The 12,391-nt window shown below is 37.6% G+C and overlaps 1 protein-coding gene and 1 long non-coding RNA gene across 17 annotated transcripts in view; one reads left to right on the top strand and one right to left on the bottom strand.

Annotated features, from left to right (window-relative positions):
* The window catches only part of LOC113297310, a 34,612-nt gene extending 30,911 nt beyond the window's left edge, over positions 1-3,701 (top strand). The window contains exons 57-64 of the mRNA XM_026545747.1: positions 51-272; positions 362-721; positions 857-1,015; positions 1,548-1,829; positions 1,910-2,131; positions 2,216-2,268; positions 2,676-2,784; positions 2,955-3,701. Of these exons, the coding sequence (XP_026401532.1) occupies positions 51-272; positions 362-721; positions 857-1,015; positions 1,548-1,829; positions 1,910-2,131; positions 2,216-2,268; positions 2,676-2,784; positions 2,955-3,299 (1,752 nt within the window). The 3' untranslated portion in view covers positions 3,300-3,701. The remainder of the gene's footprint in view (positions 1-50; positions 273-361; positions 722-856; positions 1,016-1,547; positions 1,830-1,909; positions 2,132-2,215; positions 2,269-2,675; positions 2,785-2,954) is intronic.
* Positions 3,702-6,227: 2,526 nt separating this feature from the next.
* LOC113297312 lies at positions 6,228-10,666 on the bottom strand. 16 transcript variants are annotated; one of them, XR_003333440.1, is made up of 7 exons: positions 10,394-10,664; positions 10,163-10,218; positions 8,819-10,052; positions 8,234-8,479; positions 7,871-8,118; positions 7,291-7,402; positions 6,228-6,606 (listed from the first exon to the last, which is right to left on the bottom strand). It is a non-coding gene; the product is annotated as an uncharacterized LOC113297312 (long non-coding RNA). The 16 variants fall into 16 exon arrangements; XR_003333435.1 differs by lacking the exon at positions 6,228-6,606 and having other exon boundaries at positions 6,627-7,402; positions 8,819-9,031; positions 9,187-10,052; positions 10,394-10,665; XR_003333433.1 differs by lacking the exon at positions 6,228-6,606 and having other exon boundaries at positions 6,627-7,402; positions 8,819-9,878; positions 10,013-10,052; positions 10,163-10,261.
* Positions 10,667-12,391: the final 1,725 nt, after the last annotated feature.

Here is a 12,391-nt window from a genome sequence, read left to right as displayed (position 1 = left end):
GTATCTGTATAACATCTCCTGTAGGTAACTAAACCGTGCTTTCATTACAGGTTCATTTAAGAAAGGTCATGCACCGGAATAGGTTCATGAGGCAAAGCTCTGTTGTTCCAGCCATTGTCAACCGTATATGGCGGGATCTGATCCATAATCCTTTACATTTGATATTCTCAGTAGATGTTCTTGGTATGACAAGCTCAACATTGGCTTCTTTAAGTAAAGGCTTTGCTGAGCTGTCAACAGATGGGCAGTTTCTGCAATTACGTATGAAGCAGGTAACTAGTATATTTTGATACTATTCATAGATGAATAAAGGTAACTCGTAATGGGGATTAAATAATGCGTTGTTTCACCGTGGAATCAGGTATGGTCTAGAAGAATAACTGGGGTTGGTGACGGTATTCTTCAAGGAACTGAAGCCCTTGCTCAAGGGTTTGCTTTCGGCGTGTCTGGGGTTGTAACAAAGCCTGTTGAGAATGCAAGGCAAAATGGTCTTCTCGGTTTTGCTCATGGGCTGGGACAAGCTTTCCTAGGGTTCATTGTTCAACCAGTTAGTGGGGCATTGGATTTTTTCTCACTAACAGTAGACGGAATTGGTGCAAGTTGTACTAGGTGCTTAGAAGTCTTTAATAACAAGACCGCCTTCCAAAGAATCAGAAACCCTCGTACAATCCACGCTGATGGCGTCCTCAGGGAGTACTCTGAGAGGGAAGCAACTGGTCAGGTATATTATTTTCCTTCACCTTCTAAGTTTTGATGCAAGCTGAAGCCATTGTACAAAAAAAAAATCTAGCGTTCTACTTTATTAGTTGCAGTAAGTAGATATGCAAGTGTTTGATAATCTACTCTTGCATTGCAGATGATTCTATACCTCGCAGAAGCAAGTCGGCACTTCGGTTGTACAGAGATTTTCAAGGAGCCATCGAAGTACGCCTGGAGTGACTATTACGAAGAGCATTTCATCGTGCCTTATCAACGAATTGTTTTGGTAACGAACAAGCGTGTCATGCTACTACAGGTACGCGAGCAGAACCTAACACTTCATTCCATCTTTTTGAACACCTAATAATGCTATAATACCTCTGTTCTGAAACACTATTGGACTGCTTGTGGTTAATTTTATACATTGGTACTTCCTGCAAATATCCTGATGTAATATGAACTTCCTCGGGCTTCAGTCTATTGATGGTTAACAACTCCCGACAAAAGTTCTTTCGTGTTGGTCCATTAATCATGTTCAACAATCCGGACAATCAAAATAAGTTCAGAGAGGGGCTTAAAAGTCGTCGTTACTAATAACATTTTGACATTCCAAATCGGAATTGTGGGTAATTTTTTCTTCCCCGGCAAAGCTCGGCAAAGAGAGCATAATTATTTTAGAAAAAGTAAAATGAAACAGAGCAACGGGAGGGGGACATAAACCAGGACCTCCAACAGAAACATTTAAAAACACCTTCGTCTAAATTTTTGGTGATTTGAAAATTGTTTTCTCTTAACTTTGATGCTTGATGTTCCTAACTCTTTATTTTCTTTCTATTGTTTGTGCATAGTGTATGGCTCCAGATAAGATGGATAAAAAGCCCTCCAAGATTATGTGGGACGTCCCATGGGGAGACCTAATGTCATTGGAGCTTGCGAAGGCAGGCTACTCCAAACCCTCTCACTTGATTCTCCATCTTAAGAATTTCAAGAGGTCAGAAAAATTTGTTAGGCTCATCAAGTGCAGCGTTGAAGAAACAGATGAGGAAGAACCTCAAGCTGCTCGAATCTGTTCGGTCATACGTAAAGTGTGGAAAAGATACCAGGCAGACATGAGATGTGTTACTTTAAAGGTCTGTATGCTCCATCTCAGATGTCTCCAACTTAACCTAACTGAAAATGCTAATTCAGGTCTTCTAATTTCCGTGGGCAGGTTCCTTCAAGTCAGAGACATGTCTATTTCTCTTGGGAGGAAGCAGATGGGAGAGACTCTCAGAACCAGATGAAACCCATAATTAAGCCAAGAGAATACTTCACAGGCGCTACTGGTGGTAACTCTGGTGATAAGAGATTCATAAAGCATACTATTAATTTTCAAAAAATTTGGAGCAGCGAACCGGAGTCAAAAGGTCGATCCGCACTGAGCCGAAAGCAGGTATTTTATTGTGTTGTTTTCTTACCTAAAACTTCCTTCTTGTAGATGGGTTACCACAATCTTAACATGAAAACTTGGTATTAGGTGTTGGAGACTGGTGGAGTTTGTAGCATCTGGCGACCAACTTGTCCTGATGGGTAACAACATAATCCTTCAATACAGTGTTCCTCTGTGTTACAATGTTATCTCTAGAAGCTAATTGTCACCTTTCACAGCATGTTGGGTTTACTTGTATATCAAAATTAGTTACATTTTATTATTACTGCTGGCGGCTTAAGTCGTTCAAATATGGGGAAATTCTTGTTAATCCTCCAAACATGTAAACATATCTTAACTTCGATTTCTTACCTGTTAATTGTATACGAACTCTAAAACTGCAATGCACCAGGGCTAACAAATACACATACCATCTTAGAGAAGAAGTTTTGAGTCTGTTTTCTGTTTTTGTAGTTTACCTTTTCAATTTAGATAAGTTATCCATTGAGCTCCTACGAGATGCATACTGTCACTATGTTAACTTAATTTACTTATCTGCTCGTTTCAGGTATGTCTCCGTTGGGGATGTAGCTCATGTTGGTAGCCATCCTCCGAATGTCTCTGCTACCTACCATAATGTTGATGAGCAATTTGCGCTTCCAGTAGGATATGACCTGGTAAGTCACAAATCTTAGCACTCCCTTGGTGTATGGGGTATTGTAAATTTCGTCATACTGCGTTTATTGGTTAACACTGTTACTACGATTTTTATCAATCGATCTTTCAAAGTTCATCATTAGGTGTTATTTATTTTAGCATAAGCTCAAAGTTTCTTTCCTATTTGTAGGTATGGAGGAATTGTATAGATGATTATGCAACTCCAGTAACAATTTGGTTTCCGAGGGCACCTGATGGATATGTCTCACTTGGTTGTGTTGCTGTTGCTGGTTTCATGGAGCCTCAGAACGATACAGCTTACTGTGTTAAAGCAAATCTTGCGGAAGAGACACTGTTCGAGGAACAAAAGGTTTGGACTGCTAAGGAATCATACCCTTGGGCCTGCCATATTTATCAAGTCCAGAGTGATGCTTTGAACTTCGTCGCACTACGTCAACCGAAGGAAGAATCTGAATGGAAACCAATGAGAGTTATTGATGTTCATCAACCGTTACAAACATCAGAACTGCATTGAAGATGATTAGTGCACCTATTGATTGCACTCTCCAACTATAGTGGGTAACCATCTTATTCAACATTCGATCCTTTTTGTGACCCGTCACTGTATCTTTTTGTACAATGCCAAGGACTGAGAATAGAAAAGTGAAATATATTTGTCAACTTGGAAAGAAAAATAGATTGTAAATGTGGGATTGTGAGTGTACAGCCTGTGTGAATGAAATTTGAAAATGAGATTTTGAGATCTTTCTTATGGAGTAATCTCCTGTTGCTATGTGCTGGGAGTTGAGTGGTTAAAATTATAAGCGAGGGTTTTACATTTTAGAATCACATGTAGAATCCACTAGCACCTTCCATCAGAAAGCTTATTTATTTTTGTGGAATTGTACAATGAAAACCTCGAGAAAACTATTGCTGATATCGTCGGCATTAAAGTAGCTACGAGACTCCTTCAGGATGTTATGGCCACATATTTCTTGATTGAAAACGGTACATATTCCCAAGGTTGTTCACGGAGGCATACCAGGTGGGCGGAGAACTAAATCATAGTAGACATCTTTCTATAATGACAAGATGTCTGCGAGGGAGTCTTTTCGGTACGCATTTGGGAAAAACCACTAGAGAGAACTCCTTTAGATACTAATACAAAAATATCTCCACGTCTTTCTCCAGATATTTTCTCCAGTTGAAGGGCAGATTCTCCAGATATTTTCTCCAGGTGAACTTCAAAAAAATATCCAAGTCTCAGTATGAATAAATATCTTGCTACGAACGCTGGTTCTATAGATGTTCCAGTGGTCCACCGATACCTTACGAGGTCTTCACGTGGGAGGAGGCGGAGTGTTTTTTTGTGGAACCCCAACAATGGACGATTCTAGTCTGATATGTCATATAGAGAGAAATGATCATCGACATCTATTGCTCAATACCTGCTTCACTGGAAGCAATTGAAGCGTCACTCACCTTAAAGTTGTGTCTATAGTATGCTTTAACGACATGACTAAACAATTGTTTTATGAGGATGAACTTTCTAGGTGCAAGTTTTTATTTAGTTTCAATCTAAAGCTACATTTGCTAGTAAGCAAAATTATTAGGTTATATGATACTTCAAAAAAACAAAAGACTTGTCTGCCAAATGCTTCAAAAAAACAAAAGACTTGTCTAATCAGTTGATATATAGGTGCTTGAGGGGAAAGGACTTATGTGGTGTGAGTTTTCAGTACAAGCACCCTTTCACTCTCAACAAAGAGACGAGGGATCTTCCATGGTGTAGGGGACCTAATTACAAAAACTTTACATGTACGAACCCTCTTACACTGCACTGCAGTCGCATGGGTGGGTGAAGCTGTTTTAGTTGAACAAATGAATCAAATCAACTGAGAAAAAACACTAGTACCTCAGGGTTGATTAATACGAGTCGTACGACTGTCCCAAACGGAAACGTGTCATGAAGATTTTCATTTGACCATTGATTTTCGATGTCGAAATGAAGTTTGTGAAAACAGGAAACGGTTTTTTTTTGGGAAAAACCTGACTCCTCTTGTGAGCTCCGAGAGAATTCAATATTGCTGAGGGAAAAATCCAACACTCAGGAAGTTCCCTTGATGAGCTCTTGCTAGCAGATCTTTTTTTTTTCCTAATATAAATATACAAGCCCTAGTAGCTAAGAAAGCAAAATCCACCCAGCCCCCAGTGCCAGTTCGTGACCAACTAAATTGTTGGACACTTGCGGAGTCACAAGCTAGGAGATTAATAATGGTGGTATTATCAATGAGTCAATATAAACAAGGTTGATTTACTATATATTCTTGTATTCAGAAATTAATCCAATCCGAATACTCATTTGAAAAATCACAAGAATTGTTTCTTGTACTAAGTTCATCTCCAAACGGCAAACCAATCCAGTTCATAGTTTAAACCTTGTACCCTCCCCACAGCTAACTATATACTTATCAAGCATTATTAGTCAATAACTAGATTTTGTGCCCCTTCTCAAACTTGATTCACTAATTCAATCTACAACTACAAATATAATGCATAAATGTCTCTTTCTTTGAACCATATTTTGTATTTGGTAAAGCTCGGCTTCGCCTCGCCCCAGTCCCGATATGATTTGGTAAAGCTCGGCTTCGCCTCGCCCTAATTGGTGAACCAAGTTTGAGAAGCTGCCCGGGAGTAGCACCTAGTGCTGCTCCAATAGAAAAAGTGATCAAACTCAAGTCTTTTTTAGGAGATGTTATACTAACTTCTCCTAGATTTTGTGCCCGTGCTACGCATCGGGCATTTTTTTTCTTTTGAATCATATTTTTTTTGTTTGGTGTCATGTGGCTTCGTCTCTCCATATCGTGCATTTTTTATTTGGTGTGGCTCGGCTTCGCCTTGCCCCGACCCAGTGCATATTTAGGATTTTTGATTTCGTGAGGCTCGGCTTTGCCTCGCCTCGTCCCGTTGCATGTTTAGGATTTTTTGTTTGGTGTGTCTCGGCTCCGCCTCACCCCATCCTAATACATGCTTAGGATTTATGATTTGGTGTGGTTCAGATTCGCCTCGCCCCATCGCGATGCATTTTTGATTTGGTGTTGCGCGCCGTCTTTAACCATATTTTTTATTTAGTGTTGTGTGGGGCGTTTAGGATTTTTGACTTGGACACCCCCGTCGTCTTTGGGCATCTTAATCTCTTCCAATTTGGTAGTAGATTTTTTCTTTTCCAATTGTTTCTCTCTTGATCTTAACTGTTGTATTAGTGGGTGAAAGGCCTGTGATGCACATTCCTCTGTTGGCTTTTTGGAATCTCTTAGAGCATTTACTCCTTTGATCCCAATATCTCATAATCGCGCCTCATTTCAAGTTTCCTCTCCAGGTATCTTTTATCCCACAATTGTTAATGCCTCTTTCCGCACAAAAGCCTGAAATATAGATTTGCTACTGGAGTACGAACGCGACGTAATGGAAAAAAGAAATGCAATTTTAAGATGCCAAAAATTAATGGGACTGCACTATAACTGCCACAGGCGTTTGATACGGACGTTTCCGTGTATCAAATGCCCTGTACTCTATCATTGTCTTTTCGGGCTCCATCCTGACAATGATGTTGAACTCTTATTCCGGGCTCCATCCTGGCAATGATGTTGAACTCTTCAGTGTTTTAGATGTATTCCGTGTATCCTAAACAGTCCTAAACATCTGCACCCTTTTCTAAATCCCAAAAATGACAACCACGCATGTATTTAGACCGCAGCAACTGAACCCAAAGGGAATCCTTCTCAAATAAGAACCTCCAGGCTAATTTAGCAACCATGGATTTATTCAAGTGTTTAAGAGACCTAATGAGAAAGCACAGTACTGAATAAAAGTTATTAAATATATAAGCGCATGACCTGAATTAAGCAAAACTCACATCACCACAACACCATCGACAAAGGGAGTACTCAGGGTTGTTCTGAGTACAAATTTCAGTTCACAAACACCCATGCCTTAACTGAACTAAGATGTATTAGAAAGAATGTATGTTCACGAAAACAAAAGAAAGTAAGAAAAAGAATAACATACACACTCTAAAGTGTAGCTAGGCTCGAGATCAATGAGCAATATTCTTTCTCGCCTCATGCAGATATGACATGATTTCAGTGAGAAGGGTTTGTTGTTTGTCTTTCCACTTAAAAACCATTGGTGGCCGAAAGAAAGAGGACTGAAGGAGGGATTGAGCAAATTGAGTTGAAAAAAAAAGTGCAGAGATCACCCACCTCACCATTAGTGAAATTTGTCAGCTGCTAGCTTGTACAATGTTGGATAAGGATTGTCCGAAGGGTTATTGCAAAATGCCAACTCCATATCATGTTTCAACTAAATATTCTTACAGAGGCACATCTTGTCACCACATCTTGCTTTTCTTCACATGTCATTTGTCAAAATTTGAGGTTCGGATTTCGTAAATGGTAATTAATCATTAGATAGGCAACAAATGAGAATATTTGTGAAGTGAAACTACCATTGGAATTGTCTCATACCTTCTTGTTTTCCATCTGTCTAGCAGCCTCAGTTACACCCAAGTTCAAAAAAAGTAGTGGTGAGGACATGACCCAGCGAAGAACCCATGCCATGGACTTGACTTGCAAAAAACTGCAAGGAAAAAAGAAGAAGCAAAAACCCTTACAAAAAGTCGGGGCAATGTCTATAGTTTAAATAGATGAACCGAAGAAAAATATATGTAAAGATGCTGTTCAAATAGTTAGTACATTTACTTTTTAAAAAGAATTGTAACATAATCACTACTCAGTGTATAGATGGATATCAATAAACTATATAAACCATGTATTATTTGAGCACACACAATATCCATCAACGTATTCCAGTAATATTTCTTTCTCTGTTGAGGCGCAAGGTTATTTGATTCCAGAATCATCTCTAATTGGAAGCACAAATAGCAGCAGTTATGGAATTCATCCGTAATGAGGGCTTTCATGTCACTTTTTAGATTTACATGGATATTGTATAAAGAACACAACATGAACTTTTTGTGTAAAGAATTATGTTTCCTTGCAATCAAATGCATAACAAATTTCAGAATGAGGAAGTAAGAAAATGTACCTTTTATTGAATCAAAACACTCTTGGAAGATTGCTTAATCGTCCCTGAAAACCACGAAAACATGCCTGTTGAGACCTCGGGATGTAAGTGAGCACGCATTTGTTTCCTTGAAGTCTTTGCAAGTTTTCGGTCTCTATAGATATCGGATTTCCTCCTCATCATCATTTATATGCCAACTATTGCTTGTTATTCTAACCAAAAGATACATATTTGCAGACATATAATCCTTGGATGTAACGAAAATATTACTGCAGACAAACAAAATTGTAAGGAAATCACTACCATCTAAATAACCGGCACTACGTACGTGGACCGAAATAGTACAGTACTCATAAAATTGCATAAAGATCAATAGATACCTACACCAGACTTAAGCTCTTCACCAACCCCCCGTTGCATTGCTTCTACTCTAAGCCTAACTATTTCTGATTCCTTTTTCGCATGGCACTCTTCAATCTCTGTTCTCTCTAGGATCATAATTTAGCTCTACTATAATTGGGTTCTTCGTTCGGATCTGCCACCCTCAGACTCTTTTTTATACTTCGGAAGCTCTACAGTTACATTCTCAAGCTCTTGTTCTATGTAGTTACATACCTACATATCTGCAGTCTGCATACAAAAAATAAGAAAGCAAAATTATTGCTTGATGATCATTTCAAAAATTATTATTATATTAGAAGCATGCAAAGAAAACTATTGCATCCCAAATAGATTTATACATCCTTATTGCTTGGATTTTTTAAGCTTTCCAACTGGTGATCCCCCAAACTTGATTACAACTTCATCCACAGACTTAAGAGATCGATATTTATAAATTTACTGTTTTAATAAGGGATAGACAATAATACACTGAGTGATTATTAGCCTTATTATTGATTCAGTTAAATATCAAATATTCTAAATGTGCTGAAAAAATGAAACATGTTCTTGGCAGATTAAAAATAATACCTGTTACTTTCCAGAGAGGTTTCTTGGTACATAAACTGTTGCGGAGGTCTGATGCAACAGTTGCAACAGATAGAAGGAATCATGGAGTACTCCACTACCCATGCCATGGCTACCTAAAAAATCTGTCAATGCTGCCATTGAATATTTGTCGCTGTCATGGTATATCTATAGAGATTGGGGTAAGTATAACATCTTTTGCCGCATCAATTGCACCTGAACCAATTATGTTAATGTTACCCTCCTGATCAACAAACTCATAGAAAAATATCAATTCAGTTCAATAATTATTAGAAGATAGTTACAATACTTGATTAACTTCATAAGATTTCGGTTGTGGTATTACGTATAACTGATTGATAACCTCTTACTTTGCTTCCTCAATGGATGATGCAATTATATGAAATGGTTCTTTTCTGTAATCAAACCATTTTGCGTGGCTTCCATCGTCAATCAAGGTCCTTTGCGGTGGAGTAAAAATCAGGAGAGATTACATAAAAAGAATACAGGAGAAAATTTTAGACTTTGGCTCTGTCTCACACTTTCTATGCCTATCCTACACCCACAAATACATGGAACTCTTTTAAAAGAAAGAAAACTGAATGAACTCGTTAATTCAAATAGATTAGGTAATTAAACAGCATGACAACAAACAAAATCTAAGAATTAATCCATGTATAATCACCTGCAATATATAAAAACAATACGAAATATAAATCAATAGCTAATAAAACTTAGCCTGAATGCGTTGATCATTTAACTAAACAATCTACAGATTAATGAGAACCCATGATCCACGGTCTGTTAGGAAACAGATATGAAAAAAAGCATATAAGAACATGATATAAGAGAGATGATGATTCCATTCTACGAACATGATATAAGAGAGATGATGATTCCAGTTTACCTGATCATCAGTTTATGACGAAGAAGAAGCAAACTCTAATAAGTAATAATACCTTCGGATTTCATAAGTAAGAAAGCCTTAATTAGGAGAATCACAGGGCATCTAACGAATGCAAATGAGGGGGACTCACCAGGTTGAATTTCAAGTGATGCCTGTCTATAAAGATCTCCAAATCAATTGAAGGCCAAATAACATATAAAAGATCTCCAATCGGGCTTACTTTACCACTCTATACAGAACTTAGAATTGAAAAACTGAAAAGCAGAGAAGTAAAGAGAAAAGTGATATACCTTAAAAGACATATCTTCAATGAAGCAACGCACCAATGACCTAATATTGAAAACAAAGAAACAACCAAAAATTACTCATATTATATCACCAAAATAAAATTAGGGATTAAAAGTTGGATAAAATAAATTAGGGTTCTTTTTGAAACCTACCCCAAAACGAAAATCGGAGATATCATCAGGGATTCTTCAAATTTCGCTTCAAAGACCTGGCGAAGAGATTGCAGTCGAACCAATAAAAAACCCCTTCACCTAATTCTTAAAGAAACTTAAATTGAGCCAATACATCTAATTATACTTCAATCAAGAGCAAACCCATCCTAATTTGATCAAATTATAAACCCATCTAATTATACAGAGTTAATTAAAGAAAACCTAAATTACCTGGTTTTGTGATTCTTCGTCAGAATGGTCCCCTAACTTCAATTTATAACAGCAACCGGTTTTTCTTCTTCTTTCTTCTCTCGTCGAAGATGTAGAGACGATTTTTGGGTACGGCTTGAGAGATTTGTATCGCGATAAGGTTTTTTTTCTTCGGCTTTTCTATGTTTTAGTTTTCGATTTTTCTTTTCATGGATATAAATAAATAAAAAAATTCCTTTATTTTATGAGAAAAAGCCTTGTTTTTCTCTCCTTTAAGCAAAAGTGAAAAGGAGCAATTATGTTTGAGGTTGAGGGTCACCGTTCAACGTGGAGCTTAAGGAGCTTAGGATTTTAAAGGTATTAGATGAAGCCATTACTATAAATGGACTAGACGAAATTCCTAGTTTCATGGAGCTACGTACCCTAGTGCTAGGGCTGTCAATGGGTACCCATTATCCGGAACCGAAACCGGATCCGGTAGACTTGGGTCCGGTTCCGGATCCTAAAATTGGACCCATTAGCAACTTAGGACCCGACGGGTAATTACCCGATTGGACCCAAATCTAAACGGGTCCGTTCGGATAATACCCGTTGGGTACCCGCGGGTATCGAGTAATACCGGTTGGGTACCCGCGGGTATCGGGTAATACCCGTTGGGTACCCGCGGGTATCGGGTACCCGTTTATTCATACTTTTATTCATGTTTTTGGTAGTTTTAGCTTTGATATTTTACTCGTTTTAAATTTTTCTCTTACATTTAATCTTTATTTAGTACATTAATAAGAAATAATAATAAATTTTATAAAAATTATTTAAATCCAAGCCAAAAAGAGACAAATATTAAGTTTTTGAAGTTTTTTTAATAGTTTTCTTAAGACCCAACGGGTACCCGGGACCGGCAGGTATCCGGGTATTTAGACGGGTCCGGTTCTGAGTCCAGGTCCGGGAAGACCCGGACCCGTTGAACCCCTGCCTGGTGCACAAAACAAACAAGAAGGTTACATTGCAAACAAGTTAGGTCTCTCGATGATTGGATAAGCTCAAAACATAGGCCATATAAATGGTAAGAAATTTCATTATAATGAGAGATACCTACGTAGGCAACAGCTCAGCTCATAAAGAACCACAGGATCAAGTTAATTAACTACCATGAAAAACAACACATGGTCTGTTTCTGTTGGGTATGCCCTAACATTTTGGTGGGTGTTGTTTGTTTACTTTCTTATTTGATTATGGAGAATAATTTCAACATGGAAAAAGAAGGCTATTATAGGGGCGTCACATTCCATTAGAGGAGCGTCATTTAATAGGATAAAAATGGGTCATCCATAAGTATCAAAAACCCATTATCTCAAATAATTTTGTAATGACTAAACAACCCTTATTTAATTAATTTTAATTTAATTTAATTAGATAAAAGTTAAATTAATGAATTTTGTTGTATACTTGGTGAATTCCGGGACAAAGTTTTTGTGGGAAGAAAAACTGGTCGTAAAATAAACTTCCACGGTTGGAAATAATCCAAATCTAGACGTAAAATCACTTCTACGGTTGGAATTAAAAGGAACCTGGACATAAAATGAGCTTCTACGGTTGGAACTAATTCAAACCTGGGCAAATAAAATTCTACGGTTGGAATTAATTCAAACCTGGACATAAAATCACTTCTACGGTTGGAAATAATCCAAACCTGGACGTAAAATCACTTCTACGGTTGGAAATAATCCAAACCTGAACGTAAAATCACTTCTACGGTTGGAATTAAAAGAAAATTGGATGTAAAATCGAATTTTACGGTTGGAATTAAAAGAAACCTGGACGTAAAATAAGCTTCTACGGAGTGTGACGCCCCAATAATAACCTTCTAGAAAAACCCCTTCAATTCTCCAAATTAAACTAACTTAGTGAATTATAAGGAAATTCCTATTTTCTTTTTTATTTTTTTTTTGCTCGATTAGAAATTCCTAAGTTTATCCTGAAAATTCCTCTAATATATATATATATATTCTGATTTCCAAA

Source organism: Papaver somniferum, chromosome 7 (assembly GCF_003573695.1).
Source record: "Papaver somniferum cultivar HN1 chromosome 7, ASM357369v1, whole genome shotgun sequence".
Taxonomy (NCBI): domain Eukaryota; kingdom Viridiplantae; phylum Streptophyta; class Magnoliopsida; order Ranunculales; family Papaveraceae; genus Papaver; species Papaver somniferum.
The sequence above is the reverse complement of the archived record's forward strand: the minus strand, read 5'-3'. Positions and strand labels throughout refer to the sequence as shown.